At 39.2% G+C, this 26960-nt stretch overlaps 1 protein-coding gene across 3 annotated transcripts in view; it reads right to left on the bottom strand.

Annotated features, from left to right (window-relative positions):
- Positions 1-26960, bottom strand: part of LOC145988683 (PH-interacting protein-like) — a 105872-nt gene that overhangs the window by 27517 nt on the left and 51395 nt on the right. For all 3 annotated transcript variants that reach the window (XM_083123761.1, XM_083123760.1, XM_083123759.1), the window contains 6 exons: positions 24998-25231; positions 22706-22913; positions 19530-19703; positions 17256-17503; positions 2541-2692; positions 632-1028 (listed from right to left, as the gene is read on the bottom strand). In XM_083123761.1, coding sequence (XP_082979887.1) covers positions 632-1028; positions 2541-2692; positions 17256-17503; positions 19530-19703; positions 22706-22913; positions 24998-25231 — 1413 coding nt within the window. The remainder of the gene's footprint in view (positions 1-631; positions 1029-2540; positions 2693-17255; positions 17504-19529; positions 19704-22705; positions 22914-24997; positions 25232-26960) is intronic.

Consider the following 26960-nt stretch of genomic DNA (forward strand, 5'->3'; position numbering starts at 1 on the left):
AATTGAGTGAGTGTGTGAGTGAGTGTGTGAGTGAGAGAGTGAGTGAGAGAGTGAGAGAGAGTGAGAGAGAGTGAGAGAGAGAGAGAGAGAGAGAGAGAGAGAGAGAGAGAGAGAGAGAGAGAGAGAGAGAGAGCCTTAATCTCTGTGTTCAAATGTTGGTGTTAATATATTGAATTGAATTGAATTTAAAATTTTGGGAGTGTCAGCACTTAGGCTATTTTGCTTCCTTCACATTATACGGGGGCCAGTCCCTTACCATTATAAATAACAACTCTAACGTCGCATAACTAAAAAAATTAATTTTAAAATGTTCTGACTTCTGTTAAAAGCTGAGGCTGTAAAGGGGCACTCAGCACACATAAGGACAAAAGAACAGGACAATACAAACAAAATTATACTGGCCATAGGGCCAGTCGCCAGAGCCTCGTTAGTCTTCAGTCCAGGGTGCACTAATGTGGAAGTGAGGTTGACATTTGGGTGTACTATGTGGAAGGTCACCCCTTACACACCTGGTGTTAATATATTACCTGTCCCTGGGATATTATTGAACAACAAAATTACATACATATTTGTTGGCAGAAGAAAAATAAACAATAAAAATATATTCTTCATAATGATTACTGATACTTACCCTTGATCTTTTATTGGTGTTATAGTTCCTGGAGTTTTGAAATATTAGCCTCATATCTTTACAGAAATCTATAGGACTAGAATAATTATCTCCCAGCAAATCTTCTTTAATTGTCCGTAAATCCATTGGCGTGTCAATGACTTCATAATAATCCGGATGTTCCATGCGATCAACAGGCTCTCTGAAAGGTTCAGAGTCCTCGCACTGCCAAAGCATTTCCAACAATTCCCTGCACTGTCTCTTCCAACACGATGAGTCAACAGGTTGTGGTTTCAGCCTCACATTTGGCCTCGCCACTTTCCTTTTGCTGGTTTCTGGTTCATTGTCACTTTCGGATGACTTGTAATTCTCAACTAACTGATGGTACACAGCTGTTGCATCCACACAGTGTCTATCCCTAAAATGGCATAATTCAACATTCATTAATGGATGGACAACAATTAATTTTCACTAATACAAAGAAAATACTGCCGTAATATTGATAGCAAATATAAAATGACAAATATTTCATGAAGAACTTGACTGATTTATTCACCACCTTAATCAATGTACACATCTAATTGGCTCTGCCTTAGAAAAAGAAGCTGCATGTTAGGAATCCACTTTACAAAACCAGACTACATAAATGAAACACGCAGCAATAAAAGAATTAAGAAAATGAGAATGGTGTTCTCGATTACAAACTAGTTTTAACATATCTTGGCAATAATTTAACATGGCATAGATTAATCTATCTTGTCCATAATAAGGATTATTATTATTAGTTAAATTTGTAAATTACTCACATTGCACAAATATACTTGTTTAGCTACAAAGATTGAAGGTTCTTGGTACAAGCAATTTATTTCTATGCATAAAGATAGGTTTAAGTGAGAGATGCCATATGTTAAAACAGTACCAATACAAAGGGATGTCAAAGAAGTTCATGTAGTCATAAAAATAACAAAAAGTCAGCATTTTACAGAAAATTTATGGGAATACGATCAGTAAAATTATCACAATTTAGCCATCTGATGTTTTTTAGATCAAAATGGTGTGTGTGTGTGTGTGCAACATTTTATCACTTTCTGTTAGATGGGGATAGGTTTTCAGTTATAGTGAATGAACTTATTTCAGGAACTGAGCTTTCTGAAAATACTAACTGCCCTTTGTTTACTTTTTCCACTGTCACTTTTATAGAAGGGGCACGAGATCTGAACGATTTAACACAGACAAGTTCCACAAGAAGAAGGGCTGGGCAAAGAAAATAGGCTACCATCATAGGTCAGAATTTTATATTTAGTTGATTTGCACTTGATGCTACTTGAGCTGCATTTTAAAAACAAAGTGATGTAGTCTCTGTAAAACAAAGCTTTGTCATGCCTGTTGGAAGTACACACAACTCTCCCCCTCCTTAAGAAGGAAATCTCACCTTCTGTTCCCCCTTTTATGTGCATTGCAATTTACTCATACAGAGAATATCAAGTTTTGTTTCAAGGAAACTGACTTTGAACTTCCAGATAACTTTCTCAATTATGGTGAGGGTTGGCATGTCAAGTTCAGCAGTGGACCAAGTTAACTGCTGACGACCTGTGCAAGTCAAAAGAGATGTAACAATGGGCCCACATATTTCATTCTTGGTATGTTGGTTTATAAAGTACAGTAAAATATAAAAGTAAAATATTACTAAAAAAATCCATTACCTAAGATGTTTTTTGGTTGTGTTTGTGTATTGCATATTGTTACAACTGGAATTTCTGTACTAGCCTTAAGCAAAAATCTGAAGAAAGATGCATATGTGTATATCCAAAAGATGAAAGTAATTTTTCTGTGTGAACAACAATATTTGAACAACAAAATCAAACAACATTCAACTAAAATAATATAAGCAATCTTAAAATCTAGTATTATAGAACAAATTAGTACATACTTAATAATCCTCAAACAGAGATCACAAACAATCCTAGCTTGTTTCACTATTTGGCTTCCAGGTTCATTGAATTTCTCAGCATTTGTGGCTATGTACCTCACATCAAACTGAACCGATGCAACTCTACGATAGAATCTGTTGTCCAGTCTTGCCTGCATGGAAATATTTACATTAAAATAAAATGAAAATAAGTTAACTGAACTACGTCAACCCAATTTTGTATGCTTGTGAAAAATTCATGTATATTTGTGTTTATTTATGTGATGGCTTGTAGTTTTTCAGTTATGTACATCTTCAAGAACTATTCCCCCGAGAAGAGTTTTGTCAATTCTCTGATATCACAGAAGCAGGGGTGAAACGCAGGCAAAGGATCCAAATTATCATTATTGGCATTACTGACCAATTTAATTAGCAATAAATTAGTATTTTTAAAACAAAACCTGGGATTTCATTAAAAATGAATAATCTAGCATCCATATTCCCACAGCATTCAAAATTTATTATTGAACAAAAACAATGTTTTTATGAATACTAAAATACTAACTAACTCTCTAGCCTTCTTAAAACCCGAAGGTTTATGGCTGCAGCAACACAGGCCTTCCATCTGTCCCTATCTAGAGCAAGATCCATCCCTACTTCCTTTAGGTCCATCTCAATGTTATCCGTGCATGTTCGTCTTGACCTTCCCACTGGTCTCTTACCATCAGGCTTCCCAACAAGAATACTGTGTAAACTCCTCTTTCCTCTACAATTTGTGCCACATGGCCTGCCCAACTAAGTCTTCTTGATTTAATCATTCTAATAATATCTGGACATGAATACAAATTATGTAGTTCTAAATTATGTAACCTTCTCAACTCACCTGTCTCTTCATCCCTTTTACTTCCAAATATATTTCTAAGGATTTTATTTTCAAATACTCTTAACTTATTTTCCTCTTTCAATGTAAGGGACCAAGTTTCACATACATATAATACTACAGGCAAAATTACTGTTTTGTATGTTTTAACTTTCTTAGATATTATATGAGAAGATAAAAGTTTATGAAGACAAAAGTAACAAGCATTCCCTGAATTAAACCTGCTTTTTTATTTCCTCTTTAATATAATACTAAAATTCGGTTTCACTATTGTACAAAAACATTTCAGGTAACCAATATTCCTTTCTAAATATAATAATCATGAGTGTGTTTATTTTGCTTTGGGGAGGAGGGGGAGAAGTTAACATTTGACTTATTATTTTCTTCCATTACTACAGTGTGATTCAAAAGTTCCTGAACTCATATTTCAAAAATTCATTGTCGTAAAACTAGAAAATATTTCTGGGTATTGTTGCTTGTGGTGATATGAGGGTGACCTTGGAAACGTGCAGCACCACGGGAGTTGGCAAGAAGTAAAATCCTGTGCACCATATGTCTCGTGCAAAAACACAAAATTGTTATGTGGGAAGCTTATTTTGTGATGTTATGGAGCCTGGTTTCATTTGGATGGGTATGTTAACAGTCAGAACACTCGCATCTGGGCTTCAGAAAATCTGCACACATTACATAAACACGCACTTCACTCTCAAAAAAGTTTGAGTGTGGTGTGCAATTTCTAGGCGGCAAATTGTGTGACCATTAAAAAAAAAAAAATGTTAATTCAGCTGTGTACGGGTACATTATCCATAATTTTGTGGCGATGCTTGAAGAAGACAAACATTACTGTTGGTTCCAACAAGATGGTGCAACCTGCCACACTTTGAGCGAGACAATGGAGATGCTCCAAGAGTTCTTCCAAGATTGACTGATCTCGTAAAAATTGTGGCCGCCTCGCTCACCAGATTTGAGTCCTCCAAATTTTTAATTATGGGGGATATCTAAAAAATACAGTGTACTACACAACCCCAGGATGCTGCAAGATCTGCAGAACAACATAATCAGAGCCGTGAGAGATATCCCAAGCAACATAATGAAAAAAAGCAGGGTCCAGCATGTGTCATCGCGTGAATTTGTGTATTCGAGAAAATGCATGGCATTTCCAGCATCATCTGTATATATAATGATGAAGGAATTGGGAGCATAAAAGTCGAAACATTAATTTGCCTCCAACATCGCTCAGAAGCTCGCAAGTTGAACGCTCATTCACCCCACATTCCACCGGATGCAGAGCCGAGCAACTAGAATTTTCCACTCGGCTCTGCACAGTCAGCAAGGCAACGGCCCTCGCCGGCGGTGAGTGCACCTCCACTGTAAATTTCCATCTGCATCCAGGGATACCCCAGGTGCACAGTGGAGGTGCAAAGTCCAACAACCTATGACTCAAATCCAATGTATAAAACCGCTGGAGACAGTAAATCGATCTCTCACTTCGCTCCAATATCACCACCAAACTGATCGACGAGAAGAGGACGACGGCCTGCTGAGAGATCGCGACAGTACGAGGCGGCAACAAGCGAGAAGTCCACAAGCAGTCCGGATTAAGCCAACCGAAGAATCTGCAAGAATCAAACAAGTCGCCGAATTGCCTGCCGTCTCTTATCGTCATCTTCGATCTCTCCAGCGGACACCTGTCACCGTCGCCGACGCCAGAAGCCGAGGGCCAGACCAACAGCAAGGGGTGAGTAGCGTTCAACAACACAGGCTCCCAACAATCCTTCATCAGCCTCCTTAAGGGTAGAGGTGGTTAGCCAAGTCAAACTTAAGACCTCTTGTATTTATCTGAGCTACGTCCCGGCGTGACTCGATCCCGTACCTTACCCGACGTCACGCTACATGGTGGAGATAGCTGGCTCCACTCCGTGGATTTCCATAAAATTTTAATTTTTTTTTACGTCACTCAAAACCCCATAATCTAAAATCCCCACCGCGCACAGCAGCAACCCTAGAAATTCTTCTTTTTCGATAATACACTTAGTATTATAAACTCCCCACTCGTAAATTTTCTCTTCCGCTCACTATCTTTCATTCCTTGTGAATAAGTGCATAAAAAAAATTCCCCCTCCCTAAATTCGCATGAACGAATCCCAAATTATTCTTCACGAAGAGCTAGACCGTTCTCTTGACCAGATTCTCTCCTTAGCCTCCGCTATTAATTCGCCCGCTCCTTCCCCCCGAATAACCAGATCCAAGGCTCAACATCCCGATTATCCACAGTTTCTAGGTGGTCTAGAAACTCCCAAACGAAAAAAGAAACACCCAGAACCCCAAACCAGTACACCTAGAACTAACACCCCTACCACCATCAATCCATCCCCGTCAAGAATGTCCGTAAATATACCCCATGGCTTATACCCCGCCCCCTTCACAGGAAAAAACCCTCAAGAAGTTGAGCAGTTTTTTGAAAAGTTCGATAGTATTGCGGGCGCTTTGGCGTGGGAGGAAAATAAAAAACGCGAAATGTTGCCATTGTTCCTCGCAGACATAGCGCTCACATTTTTGAACGATCTCAAGAAGCAGCCAAACTTCAACACCCTCACTTTTCCACAAATCAAAAAAGAATTAATTTCATTATTTAAAGGCAGTCACTTAGTCAGCATGCCCATCCAAATTTTATTAGAGACAAAGCAGGAAATTAACCAGCCCATTCATGATTATGTAATTCGCAAGAAAAATCTCGTCCTTCAATTCTTCCCGCAAGCGACGAACCCTCAAATCCTTTCTTATGTTGTGTCGGGACTTCGATCTAAACACATCGCTGGGATAGGAGACAAAGAGTTCACCGACACAAGTTCTCTTATTGCACATCTGCAGAATCAAGAAAGGCAAGACATGCTGATTCAAGCTAGACGCAATGAGGAACAAAGTGAAGCGATGAAACTGATAGATGCCGCCAAGTACATGCATTCCATTTACGCAACAGCCTCCACTCAGTTTCCCAGCTGTACGCAACCTCAGGTCAGCAACACCCATCCTTTCCCCACACCTCAGCCTGCTTCGTCATTTGTGACGTATTCCCCCCCTACCCCCCTCCCGCAGATCTCTCAAGCTCCATACAACTTTCTTCCGCAGCAACCTTATCAAGCACCAGCAGCTCTTCCGACCAACTCCTGGCAGGTCCAAACCACGCCCACAGTCCCTCCTTCCCTCCCCTCAAGTCAAACTCCAAACACGCAGTCTGCTAGTTCTCCCAGCGCGGCCGTTTCCCAGTCTTGCAACGCAATTCTGCCATCTGGCGGTTCAACAGCGAACCAACTAGATTCAGTCACGAACCAATTGCAAACCTTAACATTAGAAAATAAAGTTGAAGCGTTGTGTCACACTGTCCAGAACCTGGCAGATCAAATACAATCAAATAACAGTAATCAATTTCAGACCCGGCCGACTTTTTACGGCCAGGGGAATGGCAATCGCAGAGGTTCTACTCGCGGCATGCGACGTAATTTCAGATCTCGAGGTGGAAATAATAATTCAGACGGGGGGCGACAAAATTCACAGTTTTCGCAATGCCAGATTTGTTTCCGTTCAAATCACTCTACCAGGGACTGTTTTTATAATCCAAACAATGAAAACAAGGGCGATTTAAACTGAAAAACCGTGTGAATCGATGGGACGGATCCACACGCAAGACAAAATTTGACACAGTTCCTATCCTTGAAAAAAACAACCTATTCTTCATTCACGCTCATGTAAATAATCACCCCCTAGAAATTATGATTGACAACGCAAGCCAGATTAGTATTTGTCCTCAGCATTTAATTCCACCTAATGCAAAGAAAATTCAAATGCACAGTATTATTAAAGGCGTCACTGGCAACAGACTTCCTATCTCAGAAATTGTAATACTCCCCCTTCACATAGGAAGATATAGGTACTCCCACCCTTTTAGAGTTGTGCAATCCAAAGAATTACCTCCTCTCCTTGGCAATGACTTTTTGAAGACACAAAATTGTGACATTTCACTTAGTACTAACCTGTTAACTCTTAGACGCTTAGGCCATATTCCAAACTATAACCTTCCCACAAAATCACACACCTACACCATCCCTGATGTAATTTTTTCTAAACTACACCCTACTAGCAACCAACACAGTTTAGTAACAATCCCAGAAAATGTAACCCTAAAACCTAGAACCCGAACATATGTTCCAGTTTCCATCACTCCCCCCCTCCCCCACAATATCCTACTCACACCCTCTCAGGAAACACTCCTTACATACAATATCCTCATACCCCATGCCCTCCTTAACACTTCTTCCCCTCTGTTACTAATTCATAACCCCTCAGAGAAACCAGTCACACTCAAATCCAACACCCCACTTGGCCCAGCAACCCCCTGTGACATAATAGTAGACATGACAGATGCATCCAACACTGACATGACTACCACTACATACGCATGCACAGAAGACAATACAGACAACACAAGACTGAAGGAAAGTCAGCAAAAATTTGACCCATCTTGCATCAGTATTAACCCTGACTTATCAGAGGCAGACAAACAGAAAATCATACAGTTAGTATTTGATTATGCTGATGTTTTAGCTTGGAAAGGCGATAAACTCACCACAACCCCAATTTATGAGTACGACATTGACATTGGCGACAATCAACCTCCCTATATGAGACAATACCCCATTCCTTTGAATCTTAGAGAACAAATGAAAATTGAGCTTAACAAGCTCTTACAAGATGGCATCATTCGCAGGTCAGAAGGTAGTCCATTCCGACACCCAGTTCTCTTAGTGCGCAAGCGAGACAATTCGTTCCGCGTGGTGTCTGACCTTCGGGCACTGAATAAAATTATTCAGCCCTCTTCTCTCCCAACACCTAACATTGACAACATTTTAGCAGACATGGCAGGCAAGAAATATTACACAACCCTTGACCTTAAATCGGCATTTTTTCAGGTAAAATTAACAGAAAGGTCAAAGAAAATGACCTCATTTGCAATTAGTAATTGTGGAAATTACGAGTATGAAGTACTGCCAATGGGATTGAAGACAAGTAGTCAGGTCATGAACAATGTAATGTCTATGGCTCTATCTGGCATAGATAGTTCCGAGATATCTGCATATACGGATGACATAATTTGCTACACAAACTCAGTTGACGCAATGCTACAAGTTTTACATAAAGTCTTTGCTAAATTACGTGCAGCCAATTTGAAACTAGGGCCAAATAAATGTAAATTTTGCTTTGAGGAAATTCCAGTCTTAGGCCATCTTGTGTCGCAAAAGGGATTTAAAATTTCTGATCACATCCTGCGTGCAATCAAAGAATTCCCTCCACCTAAATCTAAGAAGAATTTGAAATCCTTCCTAGGCATATGCAATTTCATCAGACGCTATGTACAAGGGTTTGCGGAACCCGCAGAATGTTTGTTCAAATTACTCAAAAAGAAAGTAAACTTTCATTGGCATGAAGAGCATCAGAAAAGCTTTGAGGCATTAAAAGACAAAATTATTTCCGCACCCATTCTTAGACCTTATGACCCAAAGCAGACTTCATGCGTATACATCGACGCGTCATACCAGGGTATGGGTGGTTGTCTTATGCAGAAGGATGCTGATGGAATACTGCATCCGATAGCCTTCTGCAGCAGACACCTTACAGACACTGAGAAAAAAGCAGACGTCTTTTCTCTTGAAATTGCAGCTGCCTTTTATGTCCTAAAATCATTCAAATTCTTCTTAATCAACACACCTTTTATAGTTTTCACAGATAACCATGCATTGTCTTACCTTAGAACAACAAAACAGTTGTCCGGGGTACTTGCTCGAAGATCACTCTTCTTCCAAGAGTTCGACTTCCAAATCCACCATATCCCATCATCACAGAATGGTATTGCTGATGCATTATCAAGGAATCCTGTAGACCCAGCCCCTTCCTTGCCCAACGACACAGCACAAGACACTTTCCTTGACACAGACGAGGAGGACATACTAAATCAAGTCTTCATGTTACAATCTGATGACTTTGACATAGGTACGGCACAAAGAGAGGACCCATACTTACAAGCATTAATCAAAATTCATGAAAACCACCCAGATGCTGATCACAAATTAGAGAAAACAGCCTACTCATTTGTTCTTGACAATGGAATCCTTTATAGGAACACTAAATTTTCACCAGGCTATAGAAGACAGTTATGTATTCCCCAAAAACTAAGAAAAGAAGTGTTTCAATTAATTCACTGTAACAAAATGATGGCCGCACATCAAGGTGCTGCTAAAACATACTCCCATCTCTCTTTACGCTACTATTGGCCTAATCTAAAGAAATATGTGTACGCTGCAGTACGCAAATGCAATGAATGTCAAGTAGCAAAAAGAGCTCACGGAGCCGTACAACATACACTGCAAACGAGCCCACCCGCTAGTCATCCCTTTAGCCAAATACATATTGACGTGTGTGGACCACTGACTTCAACCTCTGACACAGGACACAAATATTTTCTATCCGTTGTTGACAATTGTACCAGATTTGCCATAACTACAACCCTCCCCAACCATGATGCCAACTCAATAGCTAACGCCCTTGTCTCGCATGTTTTTCTCATTTTTGGTCTTCCAGAGACGATTATGCTTGACAGGAGCTCCCCGAACTGTAGCAAATTAATACAGGAATTATCCAAAATTACTGGTGTCACATTAAAATTTGTTGATACTGCTGCCCACTTCAGAAATGGTGTAGTCGAATCATCTTTTCACTACTTGAAATCCATCATGAAAACTTATGTGGTACAAAAACAAGGTAAATGGCATGAACTTTTGGCTAGCGCGACCCATGCCCACAATGTAAGTACACATCTTGGCATGAACAACTCCCCCTATTTTTTGCTATTTGGACAACACCCTAGGTTAATTGCAGATGCTGTTCTCCCTACTAATCCCAACACCACTATCCACTCTAATGAACAGAGAATAGAACAACTCCAAGCCGCTCGAGAACTAGCACACAAACATTTAGCAAAGCGATTTGAGCAGCAAAAACAATGTGCCGACAAAAAGACACAACAAACAACCTACTCCCCTGGACAATTAGTGTATATTTTGGACACTACCCCTCATCCCCACGTACCCAAGGCATTTTCCTCCTCCTACAAATTTCACGGGAAAATAATTTCACAAAACGACGCCAATTCCTATTTGGTGGAATACACCGATGGTCGTGGCAAACTGAAAACCGATGCTATCACGATTCACCGTTTGAAACCAAGGCACCTTGACTCGGACGAGTCTGTCACTTAAATATTAAATTTTTCCATTTTTCACCGTTGCACAGTCCATTCACACCTTATAAATAATCTTTTCGCACCCACATGTCAATATAATACTTGTATTTTCGCAATTTTTGTTTTCGCAACGTGATTTTTTCACCAAGCCGCACACAAGAACGAGCACATGTAAAAACGGAAGTTCCGCCATTTTGATTCACGTAGTACCCTCTTCTTCCTGTTCCCTCCCTCCTAAACACTGTACACATAAAAGAGTCGGGAATTAACTTTAAAAGCAAGTTCGAAGACTAAAATAAACTTTTAATATTCCACAAAGTAATAATAATAAAGAAGTAGAAAGTAAAAACGGCCAATCAGGAACGTAGTCTCTCAACTGACTACTGGTTGAGTACGTGAATTTTCCACTCGCTAGCGACAACGCGATTTTTTTTCTGTCTGCAGCAAGCAGATTGTACAAAAAAAAAAAACTCGCACAAGTATATGCGCATGCGCGACCTACCCGTAGACGAATCTCGCACAGCTGACGATTTAGTAATCGCCTCGGCTCGAGCAAATACATCGCGGAGCGCAAAACATAAACAAATGGTAATAAAATACAAACAAATAAAAATGCAGAAGTTTATATTATAAACTATTCAGTCTCGAGAATCTCTTGCATTACAATTTGTTAATCCTTCTCTTTTATAATTTTTCATTAGTGATCTTTTACCTTTTTATTTGAGTAGCTTACTCGGAAAACAATTTTTTTTTCCATCACAAATCTCATGCTTAATACATGATATTTTTTTATGCAAACTCCGTTTTAAAATTGTATCTTTGTCCCTTTCAGGGTTCACTACCGACAATGGCAGTAATGTTACTACTTTCCTTTTTTTCCCTCATTTTTTCGGTCACCACGGCGACTGAACATGTGAAAATCATCTCGGGAATTTATCTGAAAGAACTACCAGGAACCATCCCTTATCATTATACCATCCCCATCTACTACAATGTGAAATTACAAATGCCTAAACCCCAACACTTCCCATCAACACTACATAATGCCATGTGCAATAAAGGTGAAGAAGATTCCAACCAATGTAAACTTGCGGTCCAACTCCAAAATTTTCATTCACACCTTTTTTCACACCTTTCCCTCTTCACACGACCCACCCCCAACACTTCCGTAGTTAGACAAAAGCGTGCACTCCTTGGCTTTATCAGTAGCATTGCTAACTATTGTTGTGATTTTGCCACTACTAAGCAACTAGAACCCCTATTCCAAAATGCTCATGAAGTAAAACAAACGATATCTCACATTAAATTACAACTGCAAGCTAATCATATTTTCTATCAAAATTTAACTGGTGAAATTCACTCTTTCCAACATCAGATTGAGGATGTTTTTACTGAATATGCTAACCACTCTGATAGTTTGGCTCGAAATCAGGAAGCATTGATTAATAAACTCAAAAATTTAACAATCAAAGATGCACATCAAGCACAGGCATATCTCATCGAATTTATGACCCTAACCTTGCAGCTTAGCCAATTTTTCACCCTTTTTGAATATGAGAATACCATTAGCAATTGTAAACATCATTTTCTCTCTGAACATGTTGTATCTAAAACAACACTGCACCGAGACTTGAAAAAGATTCAAAAAAATATTCTTCCTACTGGATTTGATATAGCGATTCCTCTCACACTTATTGACATGTATTATCAGATACCACTGTCCCAATGCAGAATTTCTGCTGATGCTGTCAATATTGAGTTGAAAGTGCCTATCACTTCCACTCAGAAGAAATATACACTTTATTTAGCAATCCCTGTCCCCTTTTCATATCAAAATTTAACATGTGTAGTGTCACCCGATTCTTCATGGCCTCTCGCTTCGTACGTGAACGAGAGATGGCATATAGACCACTTTTTCTTTGCAGGGCGTAAGTTCCTACTGATAGTAGACGCCTTCAGCAAGTGGACAGAAGTATGGCCTGTACACACATTGGACTCAAAGGAAACGATCCGCTGGCTTATGCAATCTTGCGCCACGCTAGGGATACCAAATACTATCGTATCCGACAACGGCCCAACGTTCACTTCTCTCGAATTTCGTAACTTCTGTCTTAAGAATGGTATCAAACATGTTACTTCACCGCCTTATCACAGCCCTAGCAACGGTTTAGCCGAACGATACGTTCGTACTGTCAAAACCGCTCTTGTCAAGCTTATAACTGACAAACCCAATCTGAGCACGCTTGAACTTGATATGGGGATCGCCAACCTTCTTTTCATCCTTCGGAACACGCGACTGGGTGGAAAAGGAAGCCTACCAGCACTTTCGGTCTTGAAACACCAACCCAGATTTTGGTGGGAACCAAACAATGTGCCTCTGTCGAGTGAATCTCCGTTCAAGCCGAGGAAGTCAGCAAAGTTTCGGAACGACTCTTCGTCGAAATATGGTACTTTCGCCATCAACTCAGCAGTTTGGGTTCAATCACCTAAGCACGGTACTCCAAATTACATCCCAGGAGTTGTCATTCGTCGAATTGGGGATAGCATCCTCTACGAGATAATGTTGGAAGATGGAATCAAAAGAGTGGTACATCCCAGGTGGTTGAAGAGACGTGTTTCACGTGACACTACAGATGACGACGACTTCAACGTTACAATACCAAATAGAAATTCAGCCAACCCCGGTGGAACAGTACCAGAACCTACCCCAGGCAGAGCCGGATACCCAGGACCAGGTCCTAGCACACCTCACTCATCTCCGAGAAGGTCTACCAGGGTTCGCCGCCCACCAGATCGATACGGTCATCAGCATATCTGATTTTTTTTTTTTATGGGACACCTGGAGGGATGATACGGTCCAGATATGGCTACAAGGCTTGGTCTTCACGGCCAAGAAGAAGAAAAATCACAAGCAGATATATTCTGTGTAATGCTTGATATCATGGTTCAATGTATTTTGTATGTTTCGGACATAACGTCCAGTGAATATTAAATATGTTAATTGTTTACCGTCTGGTTATTAATCCACATTACCAAGTCCTTCACCCCGAACCTATCAGTCACATAATCCATCGTATATCGCCATTGATGATTCTCATAATGTTGTCACTATTAGTGGTACAGACCTTGAAAATTGTCAGGTCCATACACAGAAATTGTGCCTTCTGCCTTCTCACACAGGAAGACACATTGGGCTCAATTTCTGTTTTTCCAAATTGATTCAAGCAACAACCGTGGCTGATACGATGAATGGGTGTACCTACGCATGTCACGAATCCCACCTCACTGATGTGGTCAAATTAGATTTAAATGTTTATGCAATAATTAATCCTCCTCCTACCATCACCTTTTTTTACGCTAATGGCTCCACTTTACATTACAATCTTACCACTTTTCACGAACCCGGTGCAGTATTGTTACACGTGGCTTGCCGTACAGATGTACTTATCACCCCCGATATCAAAATTCATGCTATCTTTCCTTGTGGTTTCGATCATTCAACAATCCACCGAACAATTCATATCCTTCCTGCTGCCTGGACCAACAATCCCAATTTTCTACTCGACACCCATTATAAAATTTCCCCCCTTGTGAATGCAACGGCTCTTTATCATAAACAATGGACATTTCATATCCCTCACCTTAACCTCTCCCAATATAAAGTTCTTGACATCCCTCCTATAACTCCACTTTACAGACATGCGGATTTTCCTATCATTATAATTTTTGTCTGGCTCACATGTCTCACTCTAGGTGTCATATACCAATTTAAACTTCTCCACATTCCCCTTTTCTTATGTTTTACTTCTAAGGCTCGTGCACTTACCCCTCATGACCTTGTAAAATCTCCTGCACATACAACCTCCTATCTCTTCTTAATTTTCATAGCTCTCCTGCTTCTTTGTATTTGCATTACTTACATGTACTTACGTCTAAAACGTCACACTTCTTGCTGTTCATGTTGTCACCGGCGAACCCCATCTCCTCCTAAGACATGTTCCGTCCCTATTATTAGTCCTCCTATTTCCTTAGCTACTATATCTCAACGTCCCGCACATTCCCCACCACCCCCTCCCACTCTTCGTCAACTTACAACTCCCACTCGCTTAGCTCCTCCTCTTCCCACACGTATCACCTTCGATGATGGCTACTGTCTACCCACCCCTGTCATTTCACTTATGTCACCTTCGCCTCCAACCTTTACTCTTCCGCACTTAGGCGAACACCTTTTATTATAACTTCCCCTTCCCTACGCTTGTCGGCTCCCCCTTGCACAACATCACCATCTGGCCATACTACACTCACGGCGTTCTCAAGCATCTCTTCGGCAGTTCCGCATGCAGCCAGTCACCCAGCAGTCGGTCAGCGAGGAATCATCATGGCGCAGCAGTCATCCTGGAGCAGCTGTACAAGCAGCCAACCAACCAGCGGCCATCTATTGCAGACATCATGCAGCCAGCCAGCCAGGAGACCTCCTATTGCAGCACACCATGCAGCCAGCCAACCAGCCTACATCTTATTGCAGACATCATGCAGTCTTCATGCGGCTCATCATGCAGCCAGCCAGCCAGCAGGCATCCTATTGCAGCCAGCCAGACATCATGCAGCCAGCCAGCCAGGAGCCTTCCCATTGCAGCAGACATCATACAGCCAGCCAGCCAGCACATATTATATTGCAGACATCATGATGCAGACATCATGCAGCCAGCCAGCCGGGAGCCTTCCTATTGCAGCAGACATCATGATGCAGACATCATGCAGCCAGCCAGCCAGGAGCCTTCCTATTGCAGCAGACATCATGCAGCCGGCCAGCCAGCAGATGGCTTATTGCAGCACACCATGCAGACATCATGCAGCCAGCCAGACACCATGCCGCCATCCTGCACCAAGCACATAAACATGTAGCCAGCAGACCACAGGCAGCCTGCAGCTCAGCATACCACCAGTAGTCAGCATTCCAGCTGAACATGCAGCCAGACCCGTGCAGTACCAGCTATACCGACAGCTCCAACTTTTTTTTTTATTTTTATTTTTACACATTATTATATACAGGGTTTTTATTTTTCTTTACTCAATGTACCTTCAATTATTATTTCAAATATACTCTCCATAACCATCTCTACTCTGCTTCGTAACCACTCACAGTGGATACATCTTGGCCAGGGGAATGATGAAGGAATTGGGAGCATAAAAGTCGAAACATTAATTTGCCTCCAACATCGCTCAGAAGCTCGCAAGTTGAACGCTCATTCACCCCACATTCCACCGGATGCAGAGCCGAGCAACTAGAATTTTCCACTCGGCTCTGCACAGTCAGCAAGGCAACGGCCCTCGCCGGCGGTGAGTGCACCTCCACTGTAAATTTCCATCTGCATCCAGGGATACCCCAGGTGCACAGTGGAGGTGCAAAGTCCAACAACCTATGACTCAAATCCAATGTATAAAACCGCTGGAGACAGTAAATCGATCTCTCACTTCGCTCCAATATCACCACCAAACTGATCGACGAGAAGAGGACGACGGCCTGCTGAGAGATCGCGACAGTACGAGGCGGCAACAAGCGAGAAGTCCACAAGCAGTCCGGATTAAGCCAACCGAAGAATCTGCAAGAATCAAACAAGTCGCCGAATTGCCTGCCGTCTCTTATCGTCATCTTCGATCTCTCCAGCGGACACCTGTCACCGTCGCCGACGCCAGAAGCCGAGGGCCAGACCAACAGCAAGGGGTGAGTAGCGTTCAACAACACAGGCTCCCAACAATCCTTCATCAGCCTCCTTAAGGGTAGAGGTGGTTAGCCAAGTCAAACTTAAGACCTCTTGTATTTATCTGAGCTACGTCCCGGCGTGACTCGATCCCGTACCTTACCCGACGTCACGCTACAATAAACACATAAAAGCACGAATTTCAATAAAGTTACAGGTCACAGTATAAAAAAATTTTACAATTTTCAATTGAGGTGTTGCGGATACGAAGGGCGAACTCAACAACAGTCCTTTTTGACGAAAACGTGTTTGAAGTTGTGAGGCACGGAGCAAATTAAACAAAAAACTTTGGAAATCACGCAGGAAGCTTTCCGATCTACTCTTACCATGTTTTTGTTGAGTTTGCCCTTCGTCTCTGCAACACCTCAATTGTCCTTCACTATTTTCATGAATTTTTTTTTTGAAGAGTTCAGGAACTTTTGGATCGCACTGTATTTCCATTTCTTCTAGCAAAGTTGTGCCATGTTAATTTCTCTAATGTTACATATAATGTGCAATCACAAAGAACTTCTTCTTTTCAGTTAAACATATTTTAGAATGTTTCTTTCATGCTGTTTTTTGGGGGTGGGGGTACAGCAACCTGGAGACAATGACCCTTTAAAATTCATGCATTCCTGAAAAAAAAAAAGAACGGACAGAAATAGGAAATCTTTGGTATTAGTGTTTTAATTTGCAACTAAATAAGAGACAATGACCCCTTAAAATTCATAGATTCCTGAAAAAAAAAGAATGGACAGCATTAGGAAATCTTTGGTATTAGTGTTTTAATTTGCAACTAAATTTGAATAATATGAGATTACCTTTATTGTAGAAAGGTCAATTGGGTACTCCACAACCATTGCATATGATGGATATAAATTGAGATCAACGGGGGCAACAAAAGGCTCGGCAATGGCTAAACTCATGACCTGCTCAAATCCGGCTGAGATCCTTTCACATTCTGAGTCCCTGTCCCCATATGGCCACTCGTCAGCACGTGGGCGATATAGAGTAGCCTGTATTTCCTCTGGCAAAACTTGAACCCCTCCTCCAACTTCCTCCGGCAAACCTTCAAAATACAATTAGGTATGGATATAAATGTGTGTGGATAGACAGTGGTTAATAAAGGGAAAAAATTACAACAATGGTTGTTTACGTTAGGCAATATCCTTCACTCTTTAGGCTGTTTTGCAAGATAGTAGCATCATCGTAGGGGTTACACAAAATTAGAATTGCATCTATTCTAACAAAAGTATGAAACAGAGAAAAACTCAGGTGAAAGTTCACAAATTACATTGTGGCTTATGGATTACCAAGATGTTCCCTTGTGTTTCTGACCATCACCAGCTAAGGAAGTTCATTCAACTGAATTCAATATTAACTCAATTGAATTGAGTGTGGGTTATCAGGTTTTACTTCCAAGCTGCTCAAATATTAATATATTTGAAACTAAGAATGGTAGAATTAATAATCTTATTTTGTTTTCTTCAGTACAGATCTGGCTATAAGTTCACTCTCATAAACAGCACACGTGCTTACTTAATTAGAAGGAAGTACAAAAAAAAAAAATCATTTTTAATAAAAAAAATTACTTTCGTGTCATGCTGGCACTTTTACAAATACCTCATGGCTAGAGGCATACACATTTTGTTTTTGACGAAAACACGAAATGTGAAATAACACATTGTAATGTTAATTTTTTCATGTTTCTGAAAGGTGTGAGGTGCATTTTCCTACCCTGCTTTGTCACGAAATGATGCGAAATGAACTGCAAAATGGGAAATAGACTCAAACACGAAATTTACCGTTTATATACAGATGCGACACTTTCTGAAGTCTGAAGTATCCTGCGAGTTATGCACTTCACGAAAAATTGATTAATTCTACTGTAAATATTTGAGAAACAAAAATGGACCCTCTCTATACAGGAATAAACTTAATATTCTGGTAATGACATATATGTACTTTTAGAAGGAATATGTTTATTTTGTGTAATAGTGCAGTTTTTAAATCAAATTTGGGATTATATTCACATTTTTAAAACCAAAATGTCATTTTATATACCACTTTTTTACCACTATAACAGCGAAATTTTATTTTATTTACCACGTTTGAACCCGAAATTGACTTTTTACTGAAATTTTGCTTTTTTATTTACAAAAAATATGTGCCTCTACTCATGGCACCAGAGGCGTCTCCTGAACGCAATTGTGGGAAAAAGGACAGCTTGCTCTGCGACGACATTAATGAGCATTTCTACATTCTAATTTCTTCATATAGGAGAAGTATTTATTTTACACGAGAGTGCTCAACTAAGCTTATATTACATTTCTTGGATCTGAAGTGAAATAAAGTAATAATTCTTTTCCCACAATTGACGCAAGCGTCACTTCAGATCCAAGAAATGTAATATAATCTTAGTTGAGCGCTCTCGTGTGAAATAAATACTTCTCCAATATGAAGAAATTAGGTTGCAGAGGAAGTCCTTTTTCCCACAATTGACGCATGCGTAGCATGCACCGCATGCTTTCAGGAGACGCCTCTGCATGGGACACATCTAAAGGATAACTCATTCAATTCAAGTATACATTGCAATACATGAAAATCCAAATAGAGTGGAATCCTGATTTTACATTCCCCAGTTTTACATTTTCCCGCATTATACATTCAATTTTGATCATTCCAACATAGCAAAACGTTATAAAACTTTCCCCGCATTACAAGCTTTTTGAGCTTGGTCCCCTGAAAAATGTAAAATCCAAGTTCCACTGTATATGGACACAAATGAGTAGATTGGGAATTAAAAGTTCAGTGTAGCCTATACTCTTGAAGGTAGTAGATTTAGTGTCTTTATTTAAACTTTAAAAAGGTTATTGTTGGGTGACAATTACTGCCAACAATACTTGCTATCACTTGAAGTAGAAGCTGAAAATCACTCTGTGATGGGAAGGAAGAAAAACTACACTACAAAAATTAAGTTTTTTTTAAAAAATTTCAATCACATTACTAATCTTATCTTCATTAATTAAAAAGAAAACAACTAGTAACCAATTGAATGCTATGGTTATGCATGTTAAAAGTTCATTAGAACTTACGATTTTCATTAATTGGTTCCAAATCCCAAGGACTCATTCTTTCATATTCCCCATTATCCCATCTTACAGTGTAGCAAAGAAACATGGAATCGGGGAATTCTATATCATACGGAGCCTGCGATTCAATTACTCCCATCCACCAGCAGTCATCTATCATGCACCGGAACCTGTTACCTGCAGAAGAAAGATGACTCCAATAGCAATACAGTACACAAAATTTGAATTTGTCAGTTATTGTTAAAACTAAAAAAAACAGTATTGTATTAGATGTTAAGACTTGCATTCTTTTTTGAGTGCATAGAGAGAGCCTGTTTCCTCTCACCATCAACTTCCTTTCTTTATAGACTAGTGTCTGCCACATCATCTCTACTCCCATTATTGAATACTGTTCATCCACCCATATGTGCCAAAACTGATCATCAAGTACAATGTCTTATGATATTAATGCATGTGTATTATAATCACGATTCATTATGTCCTACAAAAATCTCAGTTGTAAGTTATTGTACTAAACTTTATTGTTTTTTACGCACAGCTAATTCTCTTTTGAAATTCTTCACTTCATATGCATTCTCTTCCAATCTTTATTGTTTCTTTCTCACTTTCTCTATTCCTTTGTCAGATGACAGTGTCTTAGCAGAGAGAACACAGTCAAACATCATGTAATGCAGTTTTTGCCTTTGCACTTGAATTTGGTTTGTTGTGTCATTTCTTTCATTAACTCAGTCAGATGTACACTGCACGTTTTAAGGGTAATGAATAGGGACAGTAAAATTGATTTATCTTACTGCTGTTTGGATACTTCTTTTTATTGTTTTGTTTTTACTTCACTATATTTTTTATTTTCACTTATCAGCAATATGTTATGGTAACCTAGTTCTAGCAAACTAGGAGCATCTGTTAAAATGTTGATTATTCAATGTAAAAAATTGACACACACACACACTACAATTGTAATTTTGTACAAATTTGTAACAGCATTCAACCTACATCACATGAAAATTCCCAACCACAAAGAACTAGGTTTACATATGAACAGTAGTAGTAATCCATGCCTACAAGATTGAGTTGGTAATTTTGATAGGCAGAATAATGGTTATTGGCATTGTTAAACATTGTAATTTATCGGTATCAGCAAACATTTTACATTTCCATAATTTTAATGCTATTTTAATCCTATTTTGTATTCTGGATTAAATTACTGTTCACTGAAGTCTTTGTGGAAAGAACAATAAGAACATTTGAAAGAGAATGGTACACAATTGGACAAATTTAGGAGAAATAGCACAAAATACTTACTTAGAAACATAATGGTGATGATGATATTGGTTAACACATACAATTTGTTTCTCCATTTCTCATATTTGCATATACACTCCGTGGCAAAAAAGAATCGGCCCCTAGTGATAAAATCTAATATTTTCTTTCAAGCAGTATGTTTTTTTTTGTAATTATTTTGACAATTGTACATACTGTACGTAATTTTGACATTTTCTGATATTTTACTTTAACAATGAAGATAGTTGATTAAATTGTTAAGCTTTATGGCCTTTATTGCCTTCCCCTATTGTTTAGTTACCTTTGTTTGGTCTGATGTATACAGTGGAACCCTGATTTTACGTTCCCGGATATTACATTTTCGCACATTGTACATTTAATCTTGATGGTCCCAACATAATAAAATTCTGTAAAAGTTTCCTCGAACTTACATTTTTCTGTATTTTAAGTTCTTTTAACGTGGTCCCCTGAAAAACGTAAAATCGAGGTTTTACTGTAGTTCAATTGTTACATTTGTTTAGGGATTGGTTTCATAACCTCGCTGAAAGGTTTCTTGATCAGAAGTCTTCCTTCTTGCTCACACAAAGTACAGTAAATCGAAATTGGTAGAAAGCAGGGTGTTACAGATCTTAGTCCAAGAAAGGAAGGATACATCAAATGTTAGAGGATAATGTGTCCAAGAAAGAAATTGCACGAATATTTTATATTCATCCAAAAACTGTCACAAATGTTGTTCGGCGGAATACAGAGACTGGAAGACAGACGGTAGAAAAGGCAGTGGAAGGAAATGAGTTACAAAGCCCCAGGATGATAGAAAATTGAAACGTCTAGCAAAAGCTGACAAGCTTGTAGACTGTCTACCTGCTGATTAGCTGACATTTGGAGCAGTCAAATCGGGAAAAGGGTATTGGAACGAACAATGAGAAGAAGGTGTGCAGAGATGAAACTGAACAAGAAAATTCCAAAGAAGAAACCACATCTAACACAGCAACACAATCATGCTCGTCAGGAATTCTACTCCATGCACGGCAAATGGAGTGAAGAAGACTGGAGACATGTCATTTTCAGTGACATGACATTTTCTATCATCCCTGGGTGTTGTAACACATTTCCTTCCACTGCCTTTTCTACAGTCTGTACTTCCAGTCTCTGTATTCCGCCAAACAACATTTGTGACAGTTTTTGGATGAATATAATGTCTTCGTGCAATTTCTTTCTTGGACACATTATCCTCTAACATGTGAAGTATCCTTCCTTGCTTTCTTGGACTAAGATCTGTAACACCCTGCTTTCTACCCATTTCGATTTACTGTACTTTGTGTGAGCAAGAAGGAAGACACCTGATCACGAAACCTTTCAACGAGGTTATGAAACCAATCCCTAAACAAATGTAACAATTGAACTATACATCACACCAAACAAAGGTAACTAAACAATATTGATGGGTTTTTTAAGTCCACTTTATGCACAGTAAGGCTAATCGGGACTGGACCTACAGTTTATAGTGGGATCCGAATCACTAAGTGCCTCCACCGGGTATCGAACCCGAGACCCCTTGATTACAAGGCGATAACGCTACCACTGCGCCATTGGGGAGGCCCTGTAACTAAACAATAGCGGAAGGCAATACGTAGAAGGCATAAAGGCAATTTAATCAACTAACTGCTTTCTTTGTTGATTTCTTCATTATTAGCTTCATTGTTAGAGTAAGTAAAATATCAGAAAATATTAAAATTACATACAGTATGTACAATTGTCAAAATAATTACAAAAAAAATAAAACACACTGCTTGAAAGAAAATTTTAGATTTTATCACTAGGAGGCGATTCTTTTTTGCCGTGGAGTGTATTATCACAGTGTGTCCCTTGGGTTGGGCTAATGTATTTTTATTGCTTACCTGGTCTCCAATTCCTTGTAACCGCTGTCTCGTATGTTTGACGCAATACCAGGAAATCTAACACATCAGCCATATCATGGTATTTTATAGTGAAGCTTTCTCCTGTATATTTTCTTGATCCTGGGTCAATCAGACCAAATTTCAAACAACAAAGTCTGGGTGGCCGGATTTCATATTTAATGCCAATGATTTTAACAAGTTCATGTTCCTGTAGAAATTAGATAGAACACTTAGAACATTTTTTTGTAATCAGTTATAAATTGCAACATGTAAAGAAAAAGCACAAGTATAATTGACATTCTAAAGCAGGACATGAAATTTCAAGTTTGAAATCAGTCGCCGGACTAAAATCTTTGGTCGCCACTATTTTATATTGATAAATAATAAAAATATGAGCAATTATTAAATATGTTTGTGTAGCGCTGTCGTTCTGCACTGAAGTACCACTTATCAATCGCAGCTGCTGGGTCAAACTGACAGGGAGGATTGGGGGGGGGGAGGTCCGTTTACGGAAACGCTGAGCAGATCATCCAGTGTCTCAGTCTTCGGAGAGTTCCTGTAAGTAGTGTTGAGTCTGTTGTGACAGCTGAAACCTCCCTCACATGAGGCTGTGCTCACTGGTATAACAGCACAAAATGTCAAAATCTGGAGCAAGTTGGGGAATCTTGCTGAACACACTGCACTGTGGATCTTCTCCAGCATCTGATTCAAAGCTGGGGAAGGAAACAAAAGTTTGTATTCTGTCCACTCTGCTGACAGAACATCCATTTTCTCATTATAGAGGCTCGGGTTCAAGTACATGTAGAGCTTCTTTATTTCTTCTATCCCAAACTGAAGAATAATTTCTTTGGGAAGCCAACCCAAGGTATCGAAAACATGCAGAGATGCAATCGCATCTTCTTGCACATCCCTGATCTTCCCTGAAATGGATACATGGTCCAAGAAATCTTGTTCGCTTGGTCCAACATTAGATTCCAGGTCAGCCAAAACTGAAATAGTGTTCAATTCTTATTTTCAGATATGAAATCAAAAGATTCTTATTTTGTAGTGCCACGCTTAAAGGGTAGAAATCCAAAAGGAAGTACAGAAGCTTAACAAATTTAAATTGCTTCAAACTTTTCAGCAAATCCTTAGCTTTAGCACCATCATTGTCTTTTCATGGGCCACCTGTTCAAGATGGGTCACAATAGCTTTCCATGATTGCAAGAGAGCTCTTTTTGCATGTTCTTTGCTGGCTAACCACCTAATAGTGTGGATATCACTCAGTTTTAGAATTTCTTCTATAACTTCTGTCATTTCTCTCAAAAGGTGAAGTCTTCAGGCGTGTTTGACACACATTTGAAACAACGAAAGTTTAGTCGCCAGCCCAAAACTTTTGGTCGCCAATGGTGACCTGGCGACCGGAAATTTCGCGCACTGTTCTAAAGGGTGTTTTCTTAGTAACTCTATTGCATCACACGATATATGAGTAATTCTTTTGAAATCCATTCACTATAGCATACATTGGAGGTTGCTTTTACAACCTATAATATTAAAAAACTGCAGAATTATCTTACTTATTTGGACATTATCCATTGTCTAGTGCTTTAAACTATACTTATTCTAGAATACATTTCGAGTAAAGCACCTCTTCTCTCGCCTTCTGGTGAACAAACTTCTTTTGCTGGTGGTGGGAATTGAACCTATGGCATACCTGCGATTTCACTACAAATCTGGTGTGCTAACTAATCCACAGTGTCCTGGTCACCCTCTAAAAACACCTACATAGAATATTTTTGGAATCAGAGGGGCTCAAAACAGATAGCACTACACACACAACTTGATATAGGACTAAATCAAGCATACATGAAACATGGTGCATCTTTTGGTTATATTAAACGTAAGCACAGCACAGAAAAAACAAAAGGGGCAATTGATTTTTCCCATTTAAAAAAAATACAAAAGGGATGGTTTTGGTCCTTTAAACAGAACTAATTCAATGAGTGTTTGCACATGAAATAAAACAGAATGAGTGTTCTTACAGCATCAGAATACAATTGAATTGTGTATTTGAATTCTTCCAAATGTCTGAGTAAAATGTTCCTTTTTTTATTAAATTCTTAAACAAGGTTTTCTGTGTTCTGGAAACAGTATATCCATGCAAAATCCAACTGTTGCACAGCTGTGAACATGAACACAACATTCATGAGCAAGCAATTTGGATTTGCTAGTAAGCGATCATGATTTGCCATAGACAAAGCTGGCATAAACACATTTAAAAAAATAATCAAGATTATTAAGTTCTGTACTTACTCGAATATGTCTTCGAGACCATGGTTCACTCCTTGGACCGACTTCAAAAACTTGTTTATTTCTCACAGCATTAAAATACAACTGATGGCCCTGCCTGAAATACACAACTTCGTCACCCATCTGAGGATAGTAGGGAGCTTTACGTGGAATTACTTCTGATAACCATTCTGATGGACGGTACAGCTCAGGGACTTCTGTTAATGCAGGTTTTGTGACTTTCGTTTCCTGGGTTGTCTGTAAAATATCAGGGTTGCAAAATATTCCATTCTCAAAAAGTGCAAAAACTGTTTTGTAGGTAATTTTAACATGATGGAGAAACTAACTTAAGTTTCATGAATAATTTAATTTTTTAATACAAACACCCATAGCACACATTCTCTTTGTTTTCCCTTACACTTAACTTTCAATGTGAAAGTGTTTTACTTTATTGCAAATAGAGATTTTCCAAGCTCTTAAGAGGTAACATCACTCTCAAAAGATTAGCACTGCTAATGCCTAAAATTCCGTTAAGTATAGTTGAAAATTGTCCCATAGTTTATGGGAAGAAAAAACAATTAAAATGTATAACACAGAAAAAAATGGCTGGAAACAGTTCACTGGCAATATTTCATTGAGGCCCTTTGTGTAAAACTTAACTTCTTTCTTCTTGTTCTAATTGTATAGGTTGAAAACTAGATTACATTTCCCTTTCCACTAGAATTGGATTATTTTTCAAAAAGAATAAAATGTTGTATTGAATTGGTATAATATCAGTAGATTTTATATTGGTAGTTAGTAGGAGATGTGAGGGGATTTAAAATAAAAGAGAGAAGGGAGAAACAATAGAGAAGGATAAGAGTGTGGAAATTGAAGGATAAGATGACAAAAGAAAAATATCAAGAAATATTGCATACTAAAGTGCCAAGAGAAGAACCTAAAGAAGTAGAAACTGAATGGATAAGATTTAAAACAGAATTAGTAGAGGCAGCCGAAAAGGTATGTGGAAGGACAAGCAAGAAAAGAAAGAAGAAATAGTGGAATGAAAGAACTAGAGGGACAAATCACAAAATGCATGAAATGAGTACATGGAAAAGAAGAAAGAGGCAAGAACAGTAGTAAAGGAGAAAATAAGACAGTGGATGGAAGAATGGGCCAAACTGTTAGAAGATGTAGAGGGAACAAGAAAGTATTGTATGGATTAGTGAGAGAGAGAGAGGAGACAGCTGTAAGCTAAGGGATGAAAGGGAAACATTGTAGAAGAGGATGAAGGAATAAGGGGAATGTGGAGAAATAATTGAGAAATTGCTGAATGTGAAAAAAGGAAATGAACATTTAAGTGAAGGAAAGAGAACAGGAAAGAAAAATGAATATCACATGGAAAGAAGTGGAGGAAGCAGTCAAGAGAATGAAGAGGTAGACCACCTGGAATAGATGAAGTGCCAGTGAAAATTATACTAGAAGCAAGAGTGATTGGTGTACAGTGGCTGTACAGAGTGTTGCAAGAGAGAGAAGTGAAAGAGATTGGACAAAGGGACAAATAGTTCCCATATTCAAGAAGGGGGACAGAAAGGAATGTAAAAACCACACAGGAATAACATTAAAGTGCCACTCAGCAAAGGTGTGTGAGAAAATATTAGAGAAAAGAATAAAGTAAGTGAGAGAGCTGAACATGAGAGAGGAACAGTATGGATTTAGAAGAGGCAGATAAACATAGATCTGATATTCACCATAAGGCAATTACAGGAAAGGCATTAAGCGTATGGAAATGATTTGATTATGGCATTCCTAAACATAGAAAAGGCAGCATATGAGAGCATGGACAGAACAAAGATTTGAAAGGCTCTATGAGAGAGAGGAGTTGAGGAAGAGACAGCGTGTAGAGTGCAGAGCACACACAAGGCCGATCAGAGCTGTGTGAAGACACCAGTGGAAAAAATGGAGTGATTCAGTATAAGTAATGGACTATAACAGGGAAGTGCTCTTT

Source organism: Lepisma saccharinum, chromosome 6 (genome assembly GCF_977018435.1).
Source record: "Lepisma saccharinum chromosome 6, izLepSacc3.1, whole genome shotgun sequence".
NCBI lineage: Eukaryota > Metazoa > Arthropoda > Insecta > Zygentoma > Lepismatidae > Lepisma > Lepisma saccharinum.